The 17,648-nt window shown below is 48.3% G+C and overlaps 1 protein-coding gene across 5 annotated transcripts in view; it reads right to left on the bottom strand.

The window, feature by feature from the left end:
- Positions 1–238: 238 nt before the first annotated feature.
- pdzrn3b (PDZ domain containing RING finger 3b) overlaps positions 239–17,648 on the bottom strand; it is a 77,151-nt gene continuing 59,741 nt past the window's right edge. For 3 of the 5 annotated variants that reach the window (XM_079297160.1, XM_079297162.1, XM_079297163.1), the window contains 7 exons: positions 6,405–6,658; positions 5,141–5,225; positions 3,750–3,848; positions 3,535–3,597; positions 3,198–3,299; positions 2,902–3,018; positions 239–2,560 (listed from right to left, as the gene is read on the bottom strand). In XM_079297160.1, the coding sequence (XP_079153286.1) occupies positions 1,085–2,560; positions 2,902–3,018; positions 3,198–3,299; positions 3,535–3,597; positions 3,750–3,848; positions 5,141–5,225; positions 6,405–6,658 (2,196 nt within the window). In that variant the 3' untranslated portion in view covers positions 239–1,084. Of the gene's footprint in view, positions 2,561–2,901; positions 3,019–3,197; positions 3,300–3,534; positions 3,598–3,749; positions 3,849–5,140; positions 5,226–6,404; positions 6,659–13,499; positions 13,632–17,648 lie in introns of those variants that run through there. The other 2 variants (XM_079297164.1, XM_079297161.1) reach the window with 2 other exon arrangements.

The raw sequence follows: 17,648 nt of genomic DNA, 5'->3' as shown, positions 1-17,648 counted from the left end.
AGAAGCAAAGTGGGATTGAAACATTTCATTGAGTTGCGTCTTACTGTAGCACCCTCTGATGGACTGTTGGACCCTCCACACTCTATACAGCTGGATTGAGTTGTGTCGTACTGTAGCACCCTCACCCACTCACACATACTGGGGATTGGAACTTCACGTGGATTCTTCTTTCCCTCGTGTCGGTCACATCTCCGACGCCTCGCACAAATGACAAATTCCACCGACATTTGAAAGCTCGTCATATATAAAACAATAATTTATTATTTCTCTCATTTTACAAGACATCAAATTGTGAGGCTAACTAAGGATTTGTGAAGCTGTTATTCCGTCCGATACATGAAACCCTAAGAAAGCAAAAGCGACTACGACGTGTGCCTCGACAAAACACACACACTCACGTTCCAATGCGAGGAAAGATCTTTGTCTAAAGATACACACACACACACACCACGTTATGACGTCCTCTACATTATGCAACGGATGGTCCATCGCGGGTGGTATTAACTTTGGGACATCAGCACCATTAGAGAGAAATTAACACGAAAAAAGTGGATTTGTTACAAAAATTGAATTTCTTTTTTTAATTTACAAAAGTCCTTTTGAAAAGGATTACGTGTTCTACCTTGCAGGAAAATAGCATTGTTTCCATAAAAGCATTAAGTATGCACGACAGTAAAATACTGATAAGAGATATATAGTACGAACTAAATAATGTAAAATAGTGTAAATGCTGGCTGTTTACGTATGGCACGCGGCCTTTACACACCTTCAAAAAAACCTTCCAAAGAATATTCAAAAGAGCACAAAAAGGTAGAAAATGTTATTGAAGAATTTGAAAAAAAAGCATCCTGAAAGCCATGTCCCATTCATGTCGAGTCCAACCATCGTCATCAAGACCTCCTCTTCACCGCAGTGGTGGACAATGTTCGTCCAAGAAAGGCTCTCCTTATTTCCTATTTACAAAATGTTGCCACATTGAACGAGGCAGGAATCTCGACCCCATCTGGGAGTGTCCTATGTACAGTCCGTTACACGCCGGTCCGTCCCCCTCTGGCTGGCCCGCCACCTGAACTCGGAACCGGACTTACACTGTGGTCACAGACAGGAGTGAGTTGTACACCCTCGTGCCATCTGGTGACTTGGCACCGTGGGTCAGCAGTTCCTGGATGGTCATCCAGTTGTCAAATATTTTCTTATTTCTCTTTTTCATCATCTTTTTGTGGCCGAGTTCGATGATGTTGGGTTCCCTCCTGTCGTCTGGGCCCGACTGCTCCTTCAGGCAGTCCGCCCGGCTCTGCTTCATGAACTCGCGGCGCTGCCTCTGCTCTTTGGAGCGGACCGCGTGCTGCTTCCTCTCCTCCTTGCTCCAGTAGCGGCCCATCTTCAGCTCGCTGATGGCGTCGTCGTCCGTGGTCATGCCGCTGCGCTCCGCGTGGATGCGCAGGGCGCGCTCCCTCAGCAGCTTGTCCCGCACAGGCCGCTTGGTGATGTAGCGCGTGCCGTCGCTGCGGATCTTCACCTTCCACTCCATCTTGGGCTCCAGGTCGCCGGGGCCGGTGGGGTCCCGGCACATGCTGACCAGGCTCATCTGGCTCTGGGCGTACTCGACGGCGGATTTCTGCTGGATCAGCTGCATGTAGCTCTGGTAGTGCTGGGCGTGGGCGGGGATGTGGGCATGCTTGTACGGCGAATGTTGCTTCCGCTCCTTGCTCTCTGCCGGCGGGGCTCCATCTGGATCCTTGGTGGAGCCTCTGCTCCGGCTGGGGCCGCCGGCTTCTTGGACGGGGGACGTGAGAGGTTTGAGGACCTTGTCGTTAGAGCTGGTGGAGCCCGACGGTCCAGCCGGACCCTGATTCTCTGCCTCTCGTCGGAGCGAGTTGTCTGGAGACAGCTCCAACGTGAGAGGGGTGCTGCGGCAGCTCTCGCCAGTGTTGTACGCGCTGGAGCTGTCTTTGTCCGATTTCTCCGGCAGCTCTGTGATGTCCGAGAGCTCGCGGTGGCCCGCGTCGATGCTGGTGTTGTAGTTACGGAAGCCGCTGTTGTGGAGCATCCAGGACTCGCGGCACTGCTCCCTCAGCTGCTGCATCTTGTGAGCGCGCACGATATTCAAGCACTCCAGCTCGATGGTGCGCAGCTCCTCGTTGAGCATCTCCAGCTCCTTGTCCACCCCCTCTTGGTCCTGACCTGCTACGCCCTGGTAGTAAAGACCCTGGGCCCCGCTGTTCCTCATCTGGCACTTCAGCTCCAGGAGTTCCCTGAAGCGCTCGCACTCGTCAGCCGGGATGCCCAGGAAGTCGGCGTCGGCGTAGTCCGCGGAGATGAAGGACTCGCTGCCGAAGGGCAGGTCGCTGCTGCCGAGGGTGTCCTGGCTGTAGGCGAGCTTTCTGCAGCTGCCCAGCGTGTTGGAGGCCGTGGTCTGGTCGTCGCCGAGGTTCTCCTGCTCCGAGCTCTCGTCGTTCCGCGTGCTCTCGTCCGTGCGGCCGACGCCGCTGTCCTTCTCGTGGTGGTTGGAGAGCAGGGTGGCCGTGTCCGTGGTGCCCCCGTCCTCCTCGTGCTTCTTCTGGGAAACAAAGAGACGACAAAATGACTCAGAAACAGTGAGAACAGAGTGGTACGATTGTTACCACTGCCACTAAAAAGTGCTACTTTATTTACACCAACTCAGAGAACCTTTCAGTGTTAAATCACACGCTTCAACAAAGGCTTCACATCGTTTTTGTCAACGAGCATGTGCTTTTCCATATGGAAAAGCGTTGCTAAAAGAAATGTTGACAGCAGCAGCAGCTGTTACTCTCCGCAGGATTGGCTCGGCCAAAATAATCTACAGATGAACGTATGTGCTGGTGCAGATGGATGGTGCTAGTTTGCCTCTCCACGCTGTGTGTGTGTGTGTGCGTGTACCTGCTGCAGCATGCTGGCGGTGAACTGCATGGCCTGATGGTGCTGCTGCTCCAGCATGTCCATGTGGAGGTCATCCAGGAAGTCGTTCCGGTCATCATCCATCCAGCCCTCGTCCAGCTGAGACGCATGTTGGGGAGAAAAGAAGAGAGGCCTCATTGGATGCAAATATTTCACTGCGAAACCGGAACAGAAAAATATGAAACTCGACTGTTGAAAGTCTTACTCTCGTTTGTTTGCATGAAAGACCTTGTGATGAACCTTTACTGGGTTCACACCACTCATGACATTCTCAGTACCTGGATCTCTGGTCTGGCCACCAGCAGAGAGACATTCTGGTTCCCCTCACTGGTGAGCAGCGCTACAGCATCCTCCCGGTTCTGGATCTCAATGCCATTGATCTTGGGGGACAGAAGGGAAAATTTCAACACCCGATCTTTTCAAAATAAAATGGGTTTGTACATTTATGCTACTTTTACCGCTCGACACCACTCCTTAAAGAACTTAACGTAGATAAAATATAGTTTTTTAATATTTTTGATTAATTTACAAGAAAGCAACGAGGTCCTAGAAATCGACATGAACTGAATATTGAAGAAAAAAAAAGAACAACTGCTGAGATTTCGGTGATCTTACCTGAATGATTTTGTCCCCTTCTCGAATTCTGCCGTCCTTTGCGGCAATGCTGTTTGGATCGATCTAAAGAAAAGAGAAGACACGATCACTGACCAACTCGGTCCACTCAGGACTTCTGTGTCTTCCACTTCTGACTTAAAGAAAACACGGTCACTGCTGGCCGTCCCAGCGGTCACTGTTCACTCAGTGAAGTTGGTCTGAGCTGCACCACATACCTCACTAATGTAGATCCCAGCCTCGTCCTCATCGTCAGTCCTGTAACAGATCGTCAGGCCGAGCTTGTCTTGGATGTTGGCTCGGTATAAATCCACTTCCTGGTAAGACACACACACACAAAATAATATCACGTGCGTTTAAAATGATTAGCTTTTTTTTTTTTTAAAGATTGAGTAGAAAACGGTTGTATATATTCTCATGTTTTTCTGGACGGACTAAATATACCGACTGCGAAATGGGTTCTCGGAGCAACACCGATCCATCAATCACTGTAATGAATCTTTCAGCTGGATGCCGGGAAGCCATTGGCTTTCTTAAGAGGGCCTGCTGACAGCATGAGAGACGAGGCAGTGGACCGCAGACGGGCGGAGCGCCGTTTCTCACTCGTCAACGGCCGTAATCTCACAGATAAAGATTCGCTCGCCGCTGTTCCTCGAGGGCAGAGGACGCGCTCCCGGAGGGTCAATCCGCCCCAAACAACGGAGGCTCGTCTGAACGCTGAAGACCATCTTACAGGAATAGTTTGACATTTTGGGAAGTACTTTTACTGCTTCCAAGAGTTGGATGAGAAATGTAGTGACGCGTAAGAACTGGTTTTTACGGAGAAGCTCTGGGGTCACATGGTCGAAAACCATGCCACAGTGTCTCTATGAGATTTGTATAAGCCCACATTGTATATTTATGGCACTCAGTCAATTTTATATGACCTCGCTGTACTTTTGGGCATTTTTATCAACCATGGTGTCAATTTAATACGGTACTGTAATATTGCTATCGGGAGTTATATCCGATCAGGCAGTGCAGTGAGTTTAAAGTTTATAGTGATCATATTATTCGCAGATCGCCTAGAACCCTTTGTTTGATATATGTTGTGTGTATTGATGGAGGAATATCTATATTTTTGTAGCAATGCTAATGCCCACTGAGCAGCGGGTGGCTGGGGTTTCTAATGGGGGGGGGGGGGGGGGGGGGTCCGGGTCGGCGGAGGTCACTGAAGGAGCACAGCGGAGGCTTGATCGTGGCATTGTTAGCGTGCATCATCAGATTCATCCCCGCAGACCCCATTATCTGCGCCATCTAATTATACTCCAGCCGAGGAAGACGTATTCGGCCCCGTCACTGAGAAGTAATGATGTCACCGCTGTGCATCTGTTGGAACAGACCCAGCAACTCGATCCCTGTCTGGAGGACATCTCGGTGTCTGTATAGAGGGAGAGTGCCACATCAATAACTGGGACGCATCGGTACTTGTGGTCGCCGCTGGCCATTGGACTGGAGACACGGAGGCGACCTCGGGCCTGCTTATGGAGCGAACGATGCACGGCCGTCCCAACGCAGATCTCCATCGAGACGAGAGCGGCGACGGAGAGAGGGTGGAGTGGACGTTTACCTCATATTCCAGCTCCTCGCGCTCTATGTCCTGCTGCATGGCCACCAGGAAGTCGTTGGGGTCAAAGTACGCATGTGGAGGACGCCTGAGAAAAGAAAAAGGAAGTAAGATTAACTGGGAAAGAGTAAATGCTCATTTAATAAAAACACACTCAAAAAAAAATAAAATAAAAAGAGGAAAAATAAATCCTTTTCTAACACATTTGACAATCTGGATTCAACCTCAGATTTTAAAAATAAATAATGAGAAGGAGAGAGGAAGTAAAAATAACTCAATGTAGAACTCTTGAATCAGATATGTTAAAGCTAGGCCCGGAGGCTAATCACAAATTAACATGCCTCGTTATTAATTTGTCTCAGAAATCAATTAAAGGAATCACAATTATTCATTAAATGACAACTGCTGCTGCCACGGGGTTTGAAATGCAGCCAAAGTCTCTGAGCTCCGGGGGCTAATTTGTGAATATGCAAATATGCACGAGCGAAACCGTCATTTTCATGCGGCTGTGTGCCCCGGAGGAGCTGTCGTCTCCCGTAAGTGACGGGAACGTTTTCCTTTCAAACTTCCGACGCGTCCTGGGTGTTCACGGCTGCGGTCTGGAGCAGAAGATAAGGGGTCGCTCTCTTAATGAACCGTTAAAGTGAAAGGTCTGGCTGTGTCTCTGAGAGTGAGGTGACACTGCCGAGTGTTCTGAATCCAAAGAGTTCCTGCATCTTCAAAATGCAACGTGGGCTTTTCCGGAAGCGCGCTCAATAATCTTTTCCGTTCACACAGCGATCCTGCGAGTAAACGCTGGTTTTAACAGTCAGTTTCAGGTCAATTGGGTTTTGCTGGATGGTTTATAAAAAACTATTTTCTACCGAGCAGGTTGCCGGTACACTCGGCTGTATCCTCGTCTCTCAATGCCAAATCCAGCCTCGAGTTGCTAATCGGCCTGTAAACGACGGCCGTCTTGGCCTGCATATTAGTTCTTCAGATATCCGCGGGCTACACCGGACCTCGTGAAATAGTTTCCCTCAGAGTCTACATCGTTGTCGGACTGATTGCCAAGGGGTTCTGGGAGTCCAGTAACCCAGGTGTGTCAGATTAAGGCCACTGAGGAGCCATTTTGGCTCCTGTAGGGACAGGAATGTACGTATGTAACCACGTGCTCATCGTATGTATTACGCGGACAATAAATAAATATGTCGTTCAATTTCCAAGCCATCTTCTCATTCTAGCAGGGCTTTCTCTCGGGGTCTTCGTGAACCGAGCTGGCACTTACTCCTCTGGGAGCAGATACTCTTCCAGCTCCGCCATGGGGGTTGAAGAGGGGGAGAGCTTTGTGAGGGCCACGATGTGCTGGAGGGTGATGTCCGTCTGGGTGCTGATGTCCGAGACCTGGGCGTCGCCAGCCGGGCCGACCGCTTTGGGATGCGGGGCTCGGCGCAGAACCTGGACCACGATGGGCTCCTTGGCAGTGCGGAAGGCCTCCACCGCCTGGTCGTGGGTGGTCTTGGAGAGGTCCTTGCCATTGACCTGGAAGAAGACGAAGAGAGGACGAATCAGCAATTTTTGTTAAGAATTCAGTTTTTTTTTTTAAATGACGAAACGGGATGGAAGGACCCAAAACACGTCAGCTGCTGTTGTGGTCTCTTCGACTGAAGATGATGTTCAGTACTCCTCACTGATTTAATCATGATTACGATGATTCAGGCCTCACGTGAAGCACTGCGCCCACATAAACTCAACAGGAGAAACGACTCATTACTGCCTCAGCTTGTTTTACAGGGTCACAGTCGGACCGAGCAGAGTGAGACCTTAATTAGGACGAGTCTCTCTTTAATTAATCAAGGTCATTAGCCGAGGCTGCGGAGTCATTCCTCAGAAGAAGATAAAGCACATCATGCGGACTTTGTCAGTTTGCGATTCCTGGATGCGTGGAAGGCTTTGATCGGATCTCAGGCCCGGGGATCCTCTCATCTCACAGACTCAAGGCTCCCTTCCTCCGATGCAGACACACTCAAGAGTGTCCTTAGAGTCGAGTTACTTTCTAGCATTTGGAGTCGCAGGTCATGAATCCCGAGCGTTCCTTTTCACTCCTCCCGACAATCTAACATGCACGCGAGTCCGTGTTTGCGGATTCATTTTCTGATAAACGCGTGGCTGGTTGGCGCGCCTGCCTTCCGGCCGTGAGTGTCTCATTCGCATTCACGGCACACTTTGCAGACTTTACTGTGGTGCTGCGCTTTAATCAGCATTAATATTACACCTCCTCCAGGGAATGAATGCTGTATATGCATACGCACAACCTGCCTCTGACCCAGACAATGTAAACGCTGAGGACATATTTCTATAAAGGGGTACGTACACAAACCAAAGGCACTGGGCTCGTGTGTGTGTGTGTGTGTGTGTGTGCGCTTGGAGGAAGGACGAAGAAGGCAGGAAAAGGAGGGAACTTCATGCAAAAATCAGAGGAGGCTATGTGCCCACTAATAACCAGAGCAGATGAATGCTAATCCTGGGTCTGCAGGATAATTGGATCATCTCAGCAGACTTAAACTTCTTCGACATCAAACCCTAACGGCTCATCTGTTCGCAGTTTGCTCTGAATAAATCGGCATTGAGAAAAGCGTGTCATCATATCACAGAATGCTAATGTGAGAAAACAAAAAAACAGAGCAACCTTGAGATTAAACACCGCTCTCTCCTTAAAACAAACCCAGTAACACCACAACATAGAAGGCGTCTAAATTCCTCTGTGCTGCTGGTGTCGGTAATAAGCCTTCCTTAAATCACACGGGACCTCACATCCTCAGCCACCTTTGTTTCCCACAGCGAGCCGTGATGTTGTACATCAGCTGAGGAATACAAGCGCCTTTGTGCCTTCTCCTCTCTGCATGCAGGCTCCAACAATCAAAGCTGGTTGCCAGGAATCCCGGGGGCTACTTGGAGGCAGTGAACCAGAGACAAAGCCTTCAGCCCCCCCGTCTTGTTGAGCCCAGAGCATTCTGCCTCAGTGCTCTCAATGTTGGGGGGGTCCCCACGAACTCCATTCACCTCTGACACGGAGCGGCACACTGGGAAAAAAAACACACAACGCTTCACCGCCACCGAGCTCCAGCCACGCCGCGTTAACCGCGCCGTAACGCCGTGAAGAGCACCGGCCCTTCGAGCCGACGCGGTAATGAGCCGGAGAAACCGGACGGTACTCTGAAGGTCCGGTTTACCTTTTGGTGAATACCAATCACTTGAGCCGGCGTTCACGTTGACACAGCGACGGCTGCCGCGCAGAGATGACGCCGGTGCATCCTCCGAGAAGAAGTCTCCGCTAAATCCATTTTAATGACGAGAGGGCAGCCAGGCCCTGCTTAAAGGAATGCTAATTAGGTCTAAATCACACGTCTGCTGTGTCGCTGCTCGGTGAGGAATGTACACAGCTGGGGCTTTGTTACTCACGGCCTATTTTTCTTTCATTAAAATATCACATCTGACCTCTACTGCAAAAGTGGAAACCGCTGGACCCGTGTCCCTGCACAGGATCTGGTTTCGGACGTTTTTAAGAAAAAAAAGAAAGAGATATCTGTGCCAGTCTTCAGCTCGCTGGGGAGTAATGAGGGGCAGCAGGGGTGAGCTGTGCTGCGGTACCTTCCATGGAACGCACATCAAGCTGGGGTTGAGATGCTGATGTGGGAATCTGTGTGTGTGTGTGTGTGTGTGTGTGTGTAATCAGCGATTGCGACCCTGCTGCCAAAGATGCTTATCTGCCAGGCGGCGAGCGCCGTCTCTTTCATTATTGTCTTTGTAATATGGTCGATGGGCTGAGGCTGCCTCAGCTTTTTCGTTTATTCTTGATTTAATCGGGTCGTTTCATTGAAAATCAAGCCTGATATTCATGAGGAGCCTGATATCAAAAAAGTAATAAACACAGGAATCAATCAGAGTTAAAATAAATTTGAATAGACCGTTTGCCAACTCCTAGTATGAATTGCGCTCGCCTCCGCTTTCTGCTCGGATACGCTCAGACGGATTCTTCAAAGTCTGTATTTCGGAACGGAGAGGAGAGGAGCGCTGACGGGATAAAGAGCGTGAAGACTTGAAGGCTTAGTTTTTGAGGGGGGGGGGGGGGGGGGCTATATAACATTTGAGTGGCAGTCTGAATGTGGGTCATTCTGCCTGAAAAACACAGTTAATCCCTCTTTCATTTCACAGCAGATTGGAGGACCAGCCAGTGATTTCTCAGAGTGTGTGTGTGTGTGTGTGTTGTATTTTCTAAACCGAGTGGACAGAAAAACTCTCCGAGGTGTGAGGCATGAAAACACAGCAGCCTTTGTTTGCCACAGTGTGCGAGTTTACTGAGGATTACAGAACAAACAGCCAAAAAACCGTAATGCTGACTGAAAGAGACACCACTGTTTATTGCTAATCTGATTAAAGCACGGGGCATTGTGTTATCCACAGCTGATCAATTCTCTCTCTCTCTGAACTTCACTTGGATTATATTTTCTCTCTCAGAGGGATTTCATGAGTGAAGCACACCAGCAGTAACACTGCAATCATTCAGTGACTCACAATCAATCTGCAACAACGTTGACTTCAAAGCAGCCAGTACTCCTTTTATCGAAGAATACTCGAGTGACAATAAAAACAATGCTAACAACTTGCGTCGGTATGATTGACCTCCTCTAAAGGCTGCCGACTCGAGGCATCTCAAGGCTACCAGAAGGGGAGAGTGCAGCTGGAGGACCTCGGCACGGACACGCGGACAGCCGTGTGCAGTTTAACGAAGGCTGGAGTTCATGAGGTATCGGCAGACATGTGTCGCGCTTCATTAGCCGCTATTCTCACCGCACCACCCCCGGCTGCCCCTCTCTGTCCAGCCTCACACAATGCACACACCTGCTACAGTACAGGGAGCAGACATGAACACACAAAAACAACTAAACAAAGTCTTCTGGATGTCCAATCTCCACAAAGGGATCACAGCTCCTCCCACGCAGGTGTCAGGAGTCTAAATCAGGCCGCTACGGACACGTAAAGCCAGACTCCTGGTCATCACACTGAACCTTTTTAATGCAGCAACACATCGGTCAAAACGATAAAAACATAGAATTGAATGACATGGATTGTGACCGATAGTGTCCGTGCATCTGCAGGCCTTCGTCGTCATCCTGAACCAGTCAAAAGTGACTGCTCGTAGGCAACATATGCTTAAGCCTGGCCTCATTATGGGACCACAACACACAAATAAAGCACGAACAAGTTGCGTGTTGATGCGAATATTATAATCAGCAAACTCTTAATTACGTCCCCACAGTGATAATCATGTTTATGTGCACCGCTGCTCTTGAAAAACAAAAGCTTGTTCAAATAGCAAATTAAGAGCGCTTCACAACAGGACACAAAAACAGACTCCACGTTGAACTCATCCGCCCTCATGCCTTCTTTTAACTGCTTTAAACGTAATAATCTCTGTACTTTCGCCGTTTGGTTTTAATGTGCTTTCTTACAGCTTGCTTTGATCCCTCTCTGTCGTTTGCTGTGGACTGCCGGTAAGTACACGGGCTCCTGCGAGCGCTCCCCTGTGGCCGCCGGCCACCTGCTCCAGTGTTTAACAGATGTGGCGGCCAAACGTGGGCTCGATCTGGGCCGTTATTAAAAAACACACAGTGTCAGGCTCCGGTGGCCGCGCTCTGATCTGGTCTCTGTACGCCGTCTGTGTCAAGCCTCATTACCGGGGTGGGGGGAGGACAGGCTACATCTTTGCAAGTTCCTTTTTTTTTTGATGACAGGGGTCTCTGACAGCGGGGCAGAGGATGGGAGGGATGTCGGGGCTGTCTTGTACTCATAGTTCCATCTAATGTCTCTGTCGGTCTGGTCCAGGGGAGATGTTACACTGAGACCATCTGGCGCTGTGACAACTTGGCTTCTCGAGCCGAGCGTGACATCTTCACTCAGGAATAGAGCTAATTGGGCAGCGGCACTTGATTCCAGCCGGCTCCTTTGTAAACTTCTATTGCCCAGCAGATCAACCGTTTTTCGGTTTAAGAACGGAGGGAGGGAACCGACAGTGAGAGCCGGAGAAGCCTTAGAAAGCAACAGACTTTCGAAGACAATCGTCCAGATCAGTTCGCCGTGGATCCGAGTCCCGATCGCCGAGGCTCTAATGAAGCTCCGGGTCTTGTCAGAGCCGCAGCACGGAGCCACAGCCATTACAGAGTGCTTCTGGGGAGATTAATGTCAAACTGAGTTTCCAAGGCCTCTGCCTTAAAGTCCCTGACAAAAGCAGCTGAGCTTACATCTCCACATGGCGCTTACCTTTAGCTTTGAAGAGAGGACCGAGGGGTCCGCCGCTGTCAGAAGGGTCAAGTTTAAAAGGGAGCGCTGAGCCCGCCGCAGCTCAGGCCTCTAATGATCATAACAAAAAGGGAAGACGCTTCTCTAGAACGCCACGTTGGCTGCCTTTAATAGAGCCGAACCACGTTTGATCTCCAGCATAACTCCAGTGATCAGTGCAATTCCTGTCGAGGAAATAATGTACACCAACAGCTCTTAATTCATTCCACCCAAACACACTGCTAAAGTTAGCAAAAAAAAAAAAAAAGAAGCTTTTTTAAAATCCTGCCAGGATTGATAAGAATGCCTTCAGGAGCAGTCTGTTGACTTTTATAGAACAGAGTAGAAGCATATTTTTCACGCTTCCGACATGGGAGTTGGCGCTGAGGTGTTTAATGAACTGGAAAGATTTCAAGTGTTGGCGGATTATTAAGTCCTCAGAGAGGTGTGCGCTGTGCCAGGCTCACCGAACAAGAGGATCTGCCTGTGTTACATCAGTAGGGAGAAATAAGACCTCCCAGAACCCCCCCCCCACAATAAGGCGCAAGCTATGGATGTGCCCACGTAGATTCCATTCAACCACCATCTAATGTACCACAGACTAAGAATCAGGCGCGTCACGTCTGTCAGAGACGGACAGACTCGAGTTCAGTCTCAGAAAAAGTAACATGGAAGTCCTAGATTGATCATTGTGGTGTAAAAAAACATGGAAAACTCACTATTTCTCATAACTATGGGTACATAGAGCAACTACTAAGCTCACAGTTGTATTATTGCAGTTATTCAGTCACTGTTCAGGTTAAAGGCAAATAGTTACACATGCAAGATGTGGCCTCTGCACTCTACCAGGTCAAAACTGATCGAGATTTTGCTTGCGAGTCAAATCTCACAGCATCAGGTCTATCATTTTAAAAAAAAATCAAAATATACTTTTCACAATTGTCTGGCATTTCACAGACTAAACGATTAAACAAGGACCTGAGAACATGATCGGCAGATTAATGGATGATAAAAAATAGTTGCAGCGCTGAAGGAAAAAGGTTTCGCAACATGGCCACCTTCAAAAACAACCTGAGGAGAAAAACTAAAAGAGCATTTGATCATTTTCAACATGAGTGCATCAACAGAAAAAAACCCGTCACGGCTTCTTTATCCGTTCCAGATAAATCCATCACGCAAATTCAAATAACCTTCACCAAGAATATTTATTTGAAGCGTCCATTTGTCCGTTAATATTGTAAAAGAAAGTCCACGTTGATGTCTTGGGATTGTCAGCATTGGCCGACCAACTGTCCAAAATCAAAGATATTCAATTTACAACAATATAAAACAAAGACAAGTAGTTCATAGAAGCTCGAACCAGAACATGTTTGCCATCTTTGCTCGATTAATCAAGCAACCGATTCATGGTATCAGGTTTGTACCAAAGTATGGTTTAAAAAGGCACTTAAAACCCCCCCAACAAGAACCAGTCCATGCGCTCGTGAAAACATTCTCCCTCTGCATGAACGGTGCATCTACAACAACGCTCGGCTCTAGTTTCGTCGGTGGAAAAGAAAAAGTGCAACACAAGCACGGCGGTGTTAAATGTAAACTTTGTTTTTTTGTGTGTGTTAAAGTCAAACCGGGGTTACAGCCGGAAAGCTCAGAGTCAGCGTTCAGTCGACAATGAGGAGGTGGGCAGCGACCGGCGCACACACTAGCAGATACATTGAGAGAGCTGTCACCTCTTCATCACCACCAGCCCCATCTTCCTCCTCCTCCTCCTCCTCCTCCTCTAAAGCGCAGCGCGCCACCTCTCGCTGACCCCCGCGGCCAGAGTTCAGGCTGCTCAGCTGCAGGAGCTCCACACTCCACTTTCCTCCACCCTCCGCTCCCACTCAGCCGGTGACCCCCGGAGACACGAGCGCAAACAAAAGTCACAATACAAAACAAGCCTAAAACTGACTGTGGCTGTTGCCGAAAACAGGACAAAAAGTACAATCAGACAACGTGAAAAGAGTCCCTGAGGTTTGTTTTCCTCCAGAGGCTAGGGTCACCGTACCTGGCAGACTTCATAGAGTAGTTTATAATGCTCCTCGGGCTTCTGCAGGGTACAGAGGCTGCATCCCATGGTGGAGAAGATCACACCATCCAGGCTCCCCCCCCCCACCGCCGGCCACTGGAGACGGTGGAAGCAGATCTGTTCTCCTTCTGCTCCCTCAACGGACTGCCTCCGTCCACTCGCAGACACACGACAACTCTGAGGGGGCCGACAGGATCTCTCTCTCTCTCTCTCTCTCTCTCTCTCTCTCTCTCTCTCTCTCTCTCTCTCTCTCTCTCTCTCTCTCTCTCTCTCTCTCTCTCAGCAGCCAGAGCTCGGCCTAGCACACGCCCCCCCCTTCTCATGTTTATTCATCAGCCGCTCATTGATTATTCATGAGGGGGGGGGCAACGTCTGAGATGAAGTCCTCCTTATTAACTGACTTTTAGTTTGAAATCCAAAGTGGGACAACAAGACGCTCATCCATGATTTCAGGATCGAGCTCCACATATCTGTGATTGAAACCCTTTCGCCGCTTGGTGACCTCTGGTACACTAATCCATGCAGCAGAAAGAGACTCTGTGCATTCTTTCCCGTCTCTCCAAATACACAAGCCCGAAGCCAGGGGCAACAAATAAACCAGCTACGTGTTTATGCCGTCCCTCTCCAGTGCAGGCACGACAAGCCCTCAACCCAGCGGAGCGTCTTGTGCTCAGCGCCAAACGCTAAGGTTCTCTGTGTGCAGACGACGGGTATGTCTCCACAAGGCGGACCTGGCATCTGTCCTGCTGTTTGCTCTGGTGGACACACACACACACACACACACACACACACACACACACAGCTGACCAAAGACACATTGAAGACATGAATCCGTAAGGGTCAGAGATGGAAAACTTTACATTTCTACGGGCAGAAGATGTGCTACAGAGTTAATAGACCCTTTTGGACCGCAGGAACTTTCCCCAAAGCCTGGAAACCTTTTAAAAAGTGCTTTTCGACCGCAGGGACCAGGGGCGAAGTAAAGTTCCTGGGACATTTTACCCCCCCGAAAAGGCTCTGTTCAGGGGGAGGTAATCAGGTAATCAACTCGTGTACAGCTTCATTTATAAAACCAGCAAGATTTAGGAACATTTTAGGTCGACCGGGAGAGGATTTCTCTTTGTTTGATTACATTAAAAGTAAAGTTGGGGCTTTTCTGTCTGCTTTCCAACTCATTTAAAAAAGAAAGAAGCTGCAAAGGAGAGAGAGAGAGAGAGAGAGAGAGAGAGAGAGAGAGAGAGAGAGAGAGAGAGAGAGAGAGAGAGAGAGAGAGAGAGAGAGAGAGAGAGAGAGAGAGAGAGAGAGAGAGAGAGCGGCGGTGATTTGATTATCAGAATGACGATATATGGAACTGCAGACAGCAATAGGCTGAAAGAACCTTCTAGTTCCTTAAGAAAGTAGTCCCGGGACTAAAATCACCAGAAACATCTTGGTGCAGTAATTGACCCTATGGTGTCTCTGTTCACCCCTTCACGATTCAATCCCACTCTCGCTGCGATTTCGGTTCAATTCATTCCGCGGCGATAAGCCACATACCTGGATCGGCTTCGTGGCAGGAGGGGGATGGAACCACGACTGCTGGCGATTTCCTCCTGCCAGATGTGTCCGCTGATCCCCATCTATCAGCGCTTCCACACTTCCTGCGCCCTTTTCGAGTCAGGTGCATTTTTTTTTTTAGTGAGACTCGAAGGTTTTCCAGTCAAATGTAAAGAAAATGTGACGCAAATCTTTTCAAATGCCACAGAAGACAAACTGAGAAGGGTTGACATCACGTGGAGTCAAACTACATGAGAGACAGCGATCAACATGAAAGCTGTCCTCATGTTGACCATTGGTGTGAATGTATGTCCAGCATTTCTGGAAGGTTTTGGCTACAAACACCGCTGCGGTATTTTGTTAAATGCACTGCCGCCGTTTGGGCACAATTTGTGTATTGGCTGAAAGAGCACCCCTGCCTCAAGCAAAGCTTTTACTTTCTCAGAATTCACCATTTCTATTCACTTCCACAATTTATAATTTACATAAAAATACTTGGATGGGATTTTGGCTAATGAGATTTCACTTTCCCATTTAATCCGTATTTGTATTCCGTCCAAGAGCTGTTAACCAAACGTTGTGTTCAAATAAATCCTCATCTTTTTCCCACAACCATGAACACGCAGAATACCGGAAAATCAAAAAAAAAGAGAAAGAACCGAGAGAGATCCTAAAATGAGATCCTTCGGGCAGAAGAAGCGACGGTGACAAAACGTCGCCTCGGGCAAACGGCGAAGGTATCCGTGTGAACGTAACGATCATTGATAATTACTGCTCGTCCGGGCGCGAGGCTCACGCTTTCATCCAGCAGCAGCATGACGAACTAATTCTACGCTCACATTAGCCGTGCTGTTGTGCCCGAGGCTGGGATCGGCTAATCTCGCTCCCACACTGAGATTGTCCAATTCACAAAGTCAAAAAAACAAAACACAGGCGCTGCTCTGATATGAACGGCCGCACTAAAGTACATGGCAGTTGCAGGAAAAAAACCAAAACGTGTGTATTAATGAATGATCAGCTGTAGTGAAACACAGAGCAGAGGACCTGAATGCACACTAGCCGTCATTGTGTTCAGTGATTTAATTTTGCAGATGCTGATTAAATGTCTTTCCCTCGCTGGTGACGAAACCCCCCCCCCCGTCCCTGAGGTTTGATCTGTGAGCTCAGCGGAGAGAAACACGCACACTTCAGCTTTCATTCATGACCTCATTTCGTCCTGGCACGTGGCAAAATGCCAAGCCATGCATCTACATCGGGGGAAGCAAGATCTCGGTGATACGAACGGAGGACGGGGTTTGTTTTTTTTAAAAGGTGGACTTAACAGGGTGTGGAGACAAAGTCTGCAGAAGGCGACAACGTGGCAACATGTGGAGAAACAGGACACCGATGGCTGATTGTGATAACGCAAGGAAAACGCATGACGTCCGGGTCCTCTCGCACGACTCCAATGCACTGTCCAGACGGCAGGATGAGGAAGGAGGGAGGACGAGGAACGATAGAGTGACGGGGGGAAAACTAAATTGGCCACATATTGTGAATCCATGAAGAGAATGTCCTGGTTTCTCATTTGTATAGAGAGTCATTGTTTTGTGCATCAGCAGAAGCTGGATTATCGCCACTTCACGTCATAATACTTGAGGTCAGAAGAAAAAGAATCCGGACTTTCCACTGTCAACTGTAATATTTTTGTGGGGTAAAAACCACAAATGCTGAGTAACACAAACAGGCAGATGCTTAAATTTCCCTTTTTCCAACATGACTGCAGGGATAGACTTGTCCGGTGGGACGCTACTTAAAGCCACCTTTACCACCTTCTAGGAAGGTCCCCTTTATGAAGTTGGTGTTTTCCACTTGACAACAAGTCACTGAGTCTGCAGTTATAAACGTAAGTCAGTTAGAGTCAGGCATTAGTAAGTCAGAAGTAATTGTAAATGTTAACATTTTCCTCTTATTATAAATCATTATACTCACACTGCAGACCCCTGTTGATCAGAAAAATAATGCGACATGTATAGACATGTATAGTGGTCTACAGTCACCGCTTGCTCTGCAGCGCTACTTGTGGTCAAAGTGACGTTACTGGGACCAATACAAACGTGGAAAATGTATAAATTTGACTTAAGTGGTCATTGGTTGGGCCCCTGTGATTTAAGGGCCACTCCACCAATTTCACACGACGATTAGTTCACCCATCGTCAAGAGTCGGCTGTATAATGTTTTCTGCGTTAGCTGTGGAATTTAAAAGATGTTGGCATTCAACAAGACAACAGGAAGTGGTATTGTGGAGGATGTGGGATCCAGAGATTGAAGATTGACTGCTGCTCGATGTCGACCATTTATCTTTTAATCTGTTTTTGGCAAATTCAAAACGAAATCCCTAGAATTCCCCTTTAATTAAGTATTTCATTAAGCGTTAAAACAAGATCAAACGTCATTAATAATGGTTTATAATGAACCTATAAAGCAGATAATTATCAATCAAAGGTTTCCTGGATAATTTCACTGCTTTATTAGAAAGTGGAACCAAGCAAAGTTTGCTCGTGCACAGAACAAATAAGATGTTACACTGAACTGCTAAATAAGACTTCTGTC

This window comes from Melanostigma gelatinosum, assembly GCF_949748355.1.
Source record: "Melanostigma gelatinosum genome assembly, chromosome: 3".
Lineage (NCBI taxonomy): Eukaryota > Metazoa > Chordata > Actinopteri > Perciformes > Zoarcidae > Melanostigma > Melanostigma gelatinosum.
The sequence above is the reverse complement of the archived record's forward strand: the minus strand, read 5'-3'. Positions and strand labels throughout refer to the sequence as shown.